The 8,458-nt window shown below is 30.5% G+C and overlaps 1 protein-coding gene across 1 annotated transcript; it reads right to left on the reverse strand.

Annotated features, from left to right (window-relative positions):
* Positions 1-561: 561 nt before the first annotated feature.
* Positions 562-4,497, reverse strand: LOC133312679 (uncharacterized). Its single transcript, XM_061513920.1, has 6 exons — positions 4,182-4,497; positions 1,695-1,953; positions 1,544-1,580; positions 1,156-1,261; positions 909-1,019; positions 562-809 (listed from the first exon to the last, which is right to left on the reverse strand). Exons 1-6 carry the CDS (start codon positions 4,392-4,394, stop codon positions 693-695), a joined length of 843 nt encoding a protein of 280 aa, XP_061369904.1. The 5' UTR covers positions 4,395-4,497; the 3' UTR covers positions 562-692.
* Between the last annotated feature and the right edge of the window lie 3,961 nt (positions 4,498-8,458).

Genomic DNA, 8,458 nt, shown 5'->3' on the forward strand with positions numbered 1-8,458 from the left:
ATCTTGAATTCTCAATCATCTTCACGTTTAATATGACATCCAATATCACTTATACAAACCCCAAGAAGAAGTCCTTAATGGGTTAAGTCACAATCCATCAGGATCAATAAACTCAACACTTCATTTCAATTCAAAACCTTAAGCCTAAGTCTATAGATCTTTTCACTATCATCACTTAATTCATTATTAAATAATGTGAGACTTCACTAATATTTGAATTGCCGCCATGGCATTATAGGTGATACACAGATAATTGAATTAATAAGTAGTGCAAAACATAATAACAACTTGTAATGGGATTTGACTATTTTATTCTGAGATGTATGGATAATTTGAATCATTAGATGTTGCAATTTATCAAGAGAAATAGCATTTTTGTATGCGTAGCCTACATCAAGATTCACTGTTTGTTGCTATAACCTACATTGTTTTTCGTTGAATGTGAACGATGACAAGCAGCAGTAAATTGAGTCTGCTGAGATAATTAACTTCACTATCTTATAAAATTCCAATCTTTTCTTTACGATACTTGATACAACGGTATAAATTATTCGAGTAAAATGAAATTGGCAAACTAACGCATACATATATAAGAAATAGTATCCTTCCACATCGGTGTCAAACTTTTAAACATTGATTTTCGCCAATAAACTATTATAACATATTGGGAATTACTTGTGGTGGTTTTATAATTAGCAATGTTGGATAGGGACTAATGGCAGTAGGCCACCGTATATCTCTGGGAGCTGACTTTCGTCTATATCTTCTAGTAGTGTTGATTTCAGCTTATTGTTCTCCACGAATACTATCTGCAACCAAATTCAACTTTCTAAATATTTTAATTCCCTGAACATCTCGAAACATATATACTCATAGGCATGCATTGAGCTACAAATTTGAAACGTCACCTTCTTCTTGGTTTTGTTGTCAATGAACGGGTAAATCATTTTCCACACTTTCATAAAGATGTATGGTGCGTGGAGAATAAACAACTTCCCCAATCTTTCAGGGTAGTAATCCTGCATCCAAAACGCAATCACAAGTTCTAAATGTTTGAAAGTTTTCAACTTCACAGTTGACTAATTAAAGACTATTCCTATTTGGTCCTAAAACACTGACAGAGTCAAGAAATGGTGAAGAATAGAGAAGTAATACCTGCAAAATGGTTAGAGCACTGATGTATCCACGCATGTCACTATTTGAGTATCCCCATCCCTTAAGTTCTCCTATACCAACAAACTTTTCTTGCCCATGTGGCATCCTGATACATCAAATGATATGTCACAATCCATCGTGAGAGGGTAGAGAAATATAATATAAAATTATTAATGTGATTTCACCTGATAACTTAAGAATTGATGTTTTAAATGGTACAATCAATTAATGTAACTTCATCCAATAGTTTAAATTTTTAGGTTAAATGGGTTCTTTTCACAAACTGAATTCACAGTTCTAAAATTCTAAAAGCAGGGTCTACATTTATTTCATTTTGTGGGTGCCACGGATATATGTGTAGGAAATAATATTGCAAAAGGATCATTACCTTGCACATAGTTTATCAAGAGCATAGACTACAAACCCTGTATTACAAAGAAGTTGTTTGTCATTGAGAAAATTGTTTAGGATTTGAAACAAACTATCATATATAAATGACCACTAAACATACTAGGAGTTGAAAGGCACTGAAAACATACGTTTGAATTCATCTAAACCATCTTTGTTTTGAAAATGTTTTGCACCGAAGACAATAGCTATAGGTCGACCTCTCTTATCGCGTCCTTGCGCAAACATCTTGTTGTGTGCAAGTTCATTAGGAATCTCTGGCAGCGATATATAGCCATTTGGAACAAATGAACGTCTCCATTTCAAGTACTTGAGGAACATTGTTGAAGCCTTATCCACATCTAAATCACGAGCACGCAGGAATCTTCTAATCATGAAGTCATCCTCTTCCTGCAGCCAAAGAGTCAAACGAATTTCTTTGTAACAGTATACTATTTACCAATGCCAACGGGTTAAATCATAAAAGAAGTTCTACTCTGCCTCAGTAAATAACTAAATATATATGTCATAATTAAATTTGTTATGCACATTATAGAGAGGCTCATATTGTAGAAATAAAATAAACACTTAATAAATAGTTTTTTAAATGTATATTTATATTGAAGGAAGGTTGCTCCATATGTTCGGAATGTCATGAACTATCCCTCTTATCTTTGCAAGTGCATAAATTTTGTGTGACGAAGTTTGTCCTTATATCATATTTACATGAAAATAATACTTTTTTTGGTAAACTACATGAAAATAATATAATAATAAAAGAAATACGATACTAATTATTTTAAGCTTTGAATTTTGGCCTGGACGCTTTAGGCTATGAATATTAACTAGTTATCATACTAGTTTAAAACAAATATCAATGATAACCATTTTTTTAATAATTAAATGTTTGGTGCACATTTAAATTAATTAAATTTTTTAAAATTATGTAAATGATTTTTTATTTAAAATGACTAAAATATTATATAATTATAAATAATTTTTTTTTATAAATTTCATGTAAAAATAATAGTAAAAAAGCTTTTATATTATAATAAATTCCACGTAGACTTAGTTTTATGCCCGTATTATATTACATCACAGGTGAGTGAATAGGCGGATTACCCGACCATTCGTTCACCTGCGCAAGCGCAACAGTCAACAGGGTACTTGACATTTTATTTTTATTTTTGAAAATATTGCAATGTTCACTGTTTTGCAATTAGTTTGGTTCAAAATGAATTTAGAATTAAGATTTTAATTTTTTTTTAAAATGTGATACTCAAGATAATCGAATATATGTTATCAGCTGCTTAATTTCCGTACACTTATTAAAGTACCACAATTTGGTGGTAGTTGACATAACTAGGCTTACTACAGGTTGGCAAAGTAAATGAAAAGAATAATATTTAAACAATATAAAATTATCATGTGACAGATTGTCAGATTTAGAGCAAAAGTATATACAAAACAAATTAAATTAGTTATAATTGAATAACAAAAATTATATTAATATATAAAATATGCATGTAAATATTAATTAAATGAAAAGAAGCTGATTGCATAAAGAAAGCAACAACACATTTTTTACAGATATTTATTTTATTTCAGCCAAGATAAACAGAGAAAAGGAGACATGATGAAAAAAATTTCAAAAAGTTACACTTGCGAGATTTATGTATATAACACGTGACCTGGTTGGTTGTAAGAGAGATAACTAGTGTAAAAAATTGAGTTTCAGTTCCATATCCACATGTCATATCTAGGGAGAAATATAAATATATTTATCCTTGACTCGGCCCGTATCCCATAGTTAACTCGAAAAGTCGAAATTTGTGAGAATACTAATAGAAGCCAATTCATCTTAAAAAAATAATTAAGATTGGATAACTCAAAGAATAAAAGTATATAACACGTAACACTACTCAAGTTTTTGAAAAATAAATATAGTAAAACTTCATTTTTTTTTTTTTTTTGGAAAAAGAAGTTATCTTATGTAATTTATTATAACTATGTACTTCTCCTGTCAGGCAATAATTTTTGAAAAAAAAAATAATTTTAATATTATAATTATATATTTTTCGAAATACATAATCATAATAAATAATATAAGATAAAAAAAATTTGGGTTAAGTTAGTCTCATGCAGCATAAGACAGAAAATTTTTCCTACTCACCATTAGATATCCGAGCTTGCCTTTTTTCTTTTCTTTTTTTAAGAAAAAAAATCAATAGAGTCCACATATGTTGAGTCTATCAGATAAGATACCCTATCTCCTACAGCAAGATCTGGATCTTCTAATGTGAAAATTCACATGACTATGTCACGTGGAGAATCATAACCATACAAAGGTAGATCAATGATAAAAAAAGAAGAGAGAAAAAAAATGATAAAATAGGTAGTTACGAAATCATAATCGTTGATTTATCTTTATATGGTTATGATCTTCCCACGTGACCATATCAAATTTATTCACACATTAGAGAATCCATTTCGGGCAAACATAGAATATGATTTCCCATAATGATATTAACGAAATTTTTGCAAATTTTTTTTTTTACTTCTTTTTTCTCCTGCAACCTCCTTCGACCAAAAAAATATCTGTAGTTCTGAAAAGTGAGGGTGAGGCAGGAATAGGTTACCTTAGAAGAGGGATCACGTGTTTCAACAAGGGCTCTCATAAGACTGATTTTGGTGAGTTCAGTCTCAGTGCTGTCTTTCTCTATGCCATCATCATCATCTACGACAATCACTTGCGCTGTTGCTCCTTCTCTTCTTCCATTAGCCAATTCTTGGTTTGAATTTGATGTTGATCTCCCATGGCAACCCATCACTGTCACGGTCACTGCCTCCATTCCTTCTGCTTCTTGTCTCTTTCTCTTTCTCTTTGACTCTTTGTTCTCTAACGAAGACTCAGTTTCAGAATCAAAAGAAGCTCTGCCTCCTGTGAGTTCTCTCTCGTTTGTTAGTTCCAGCTTGTGACGCAACATTAAGTAAGTGGAATTTCAATACATATTAAATGCTTTGTCACTTTTTGTGGGCCACCCTCGTAACGGAAGATGTTTAACTTCTTAATTTGGTATTTGTCTTACTTTTCAGTACGAATTCTGGAGTTAACCACAAATGAACAATGATCTCAATAATGATGGGAACGCTGTGTTTTGGGATATCAATCATGAATAAGGGGTTTTGGGTCATTATGCATGGTCCATCATAATTGAGAATTGTCACAGCCAAAAATTAGTTGAGGGAAATGAATGCTAACTAGAGTAACCCTTCTGTAGATCATAAATTTTGTGTCCTTCGTTGGATAATCAATCATCAATCGTTCGCTACTAGTCTTCATTGCTAAATGGGTTCGGTGTATAAAACTAACTGTATCGTTCGTGCCAGAAAACCGGATAATATGGTCACTGTCGTCATCCATGGACAGGTGTCCATTAACTTCAAGCATAATTCATGCCCCGGATCTGCAACAAATTTACACTAAAAACTGGACTTTTTGTGCACAAATTTGCTTCGGAAGTTGGGCACTGGCAGTCTGGCATGTTTAATAACCACATATTCATAAGAAAAATGTTAAAATATATTTAATAACACATATTCATAAGAAAATCAATAAATAAGTCATTAAAAATAAATAAAATATACTTTTAGTTATATTTAATTTGTAAATATACTAAAAATTTTACATTGTAATTTTAAATGTAAATTACTCCAAATTTGGAGTGGATGTACGAGAACTCCTATTAAATATTAGTGGGTTGATCTTTTTATAATATAATTTTGAGTTATAATTAGAAGGCAAAATCATCACTCCTCATGTTGATGTGAGGGAATTTAGTGGCAATCAATTACAACAATATCTTACTGGTAAGATATATTTATAATTTTAAAAATTATTTTCTCTTTCTTTTCTCAAAAGACTATCAGCTGATATGGTCAAGAGAAAAAAAAATAATTTTAATATTATAATTATGTCTTACTGATAAAATATAATTATAATTGATGTTATAAGAAGAAAATTTTTGCAACAACATAAGAAGTTAGAAGTTGAGGAACCTAATTAGAAATGTCATCCCAAATAATACGCTTTTCAAATCCCAACCCATCACGCTATTGTATAAGGAATTCTATCTTTCTTGCTTTGAGCACTTTTGTCTAGTTAACTTTGGTTTGAAAAAAAAAAAAAAAAAAACCCTACAACATGATGAGAGCTCTTTATTTTGATAAGAAACGAATAAAGGAAGAGCAAATAATCACGGATTTGCATAAAAATACATGGAAATGGGTATGGAATCTAAACTGTCAGAACCTGTAATTCTCTATACATTCAATAAGCATACTTTTATTTTTATGAAATAAGAAGTGTTCAGTATGATACGAATATGCTTTTCCAATCTTCGTGGACTTGTTGATGGTGGTGTTTCTTTAATACAATGGGGATGTACTTGAAGATATTCCAACCGTAGAAGCTTCTATACTCAAGTCAATATGAGATGGATTGAGAATGCAACCAGGTTATTCGAAGAGATTCAAATTGTAGAAATTTCTATGCGGAAGCGGTTCGCAGGTCGGTAAATCGAGTATCAGCTAGGCATCTAGGGATCAACCTATAATTATCAGGTAGGGCAAATTGCATAAACAAGAAATATGCACAAATGAGAGATGGAGAAAAAAACAATAATAAATTTTAAGGCAAAAAAATTTATTTATTGTAATTTAATTAAATAAAGGTTTATTTTTTCTGATGTTACTTTAGATAACTTTATCTAATGTTCATCAAAACGACGTCGTTTTGGAACGGAAATAATGGTATTTTTGTAATTTTAATTTATTTCAGTGTTATAATAGTCTTTATCACTCTAATTTTTTAATTTTTCAATCCCAAAACGACGTCGTTTCGATGAACATTAGATAAAGTTATCTTAAGTAATATCAGTAACTCTTTTCCCATTAAATAATTACGTAAATATGACAGCTAGGGGAATATTTACGCATCTATTGCATACTGTGACGACCCAGTGACGACCCACTGGGACTTCTCTCATGAAGGGGAAGACGCCCAAATGGGACGTCTCTCATGAGGTGGTGACACGTGTCACTTGTTTTTCAAAAAAAAAATGTAATTTAATCATAAAACTTCTAAAGGCCATAACTTTTGACTCGAGTATCCAAACCAGGTAATTCTTTTTTTGATTCCACATAACTTTTCGAGATCTACGCAATGACATCTCATTTGATATATTTTATTTCTCACCAACATAATTTAAATTTAAATCAGGTAATCATTCTTCCTTAGAGGCTTCTGAGTTTAAAAATGTGACACGTGTCCACACTTGTCAAAACCTAACACATCACCAATCACGTCTAAATTGAGTTTCAATCAAGAGGAAATCACGCCTAATTTAGGTAATTTTATTTTTGAAAAACATTCATAAGCCATCATTAATTTCAGACCACGAATAATAACCCAGAAGCTTATAGCATTAATCATTAATTTTAAAAATAATATCCTTCTTCCTTAGAAATTTAAAATATTTATTTAATTATTTTCTTTATTTCTACATATTTTTCAAATTGATTTTTTAGTTTAAATCATAAATCAAATCTTTATTTTGTTTTCCTTATTAATAATAATTTTTTTTATTTTGAATTTAAATCACAAACCAAAATTTTGTTATAATAAAGAAAATTATTATAAAAAAATTTAAATCACAAATCAAAAATTTTATTTATTTTTTTATATTAAATCACAAATCCAGAACTCAGAGACTTCTAAGTTTAATCGCTTTTATAATACCATTCTTGCAAATTAAAATTGTGTTTGTGAGAAATAAAATATGTCAAATGAGATGTCATTGCGTGGATCTCGAAAAGTTATGTGGAATAAAAAAAAGAATTACCTGATTTGGATACTCGAGTCAAAAGTTATGGACTTTAATTTAAATTTTTTTTTGAAAAAACAAATGACACATGTCACCACCTCATGAGAGACGCCCCATTTGGGTGTCTTCCTCTTCACGAGAGACGCCCCAGTGGGGTGTCACAGTATGCAATAGATGCGTAAATATTTCTCAAACTGTGATATTTGCGTAATTATTTAATTAAATTACAATAAATAAATTTTTTTTGCCTAAATTTTAAAGGGAAAAATCTTCTCTAATGCAAAAGAGTAAGAATCACAGGATATCAAATTCAGAAAATCTGTAAATAGTAGAACCACAATTTCACCAACAATTGTGGTTACAAGATTTTTCTCTAAAAAGTTCTCAGACTTAAATTTCTTTTCTGAGGTTTTTTTAACAAGCTTGGCTTGAAAACGCTTTACATTCCTTTATATAGTAGAGGTGAAACCTTTACATTTTTCTAGAATCTTTTTCAATTTTTATTTTTGTAAACATCTAGAATCTTCTTCATAATAATAGATTAGGTAGCATTTATTGAGATGATTGTTCAGATATAAAGCCATGCATAAATAAATATGGTGTATGCTTAGCTATCAAATATTAATGGAAGAACACACCCTAACGACTTTGATACTCAAATCAATGAGAATAGGATTGAGAATGCAATCAGGCTACATAGACATTATAAGCTGAAAATCCAATAATTATAGCAGAATCCATGGGAAATCATCTGTAACGCTGGAATCTTGAGATAGCAGAATCCAATTATTTGGTGGAATAAATGTAAACAACTATATATAAACGAATCGAGGGGAGACGGGAGACCTAGGAAATTAGGCCGAATATAAAGCTCAATATACTAGTTCAGAACAAAAAACAATTAGATTATAAGGAATATTGCCAATAATTTTTAACCATCATTTGATTTGGCCTTATATTTTTGGTTTGATCAAATTTTTGTGGAAAGACAAGAGGATCAACTTTTCAGACCATGCAATCGTTTGACAGTT

This window comes from Gastrolobium bilobum, unplaced genomic scaffold, assembly GCF_033153095.1.
Source record: "Gastrolobium bilobum isolate Gb01-03AN ecotype WA unplaced genomic scaffold, APGP_CSIRO_Gbil_v1 utg11336, whole genome shotgun sequence".
NCBI classification, from domain to species: domain Eukaryota; kingdom Viridiplantae; phylum Streptophyta; class Magnoliopsida; order Fabales; family Fabaceae; genus Gastrolobium; species Gastrolobium bilobum.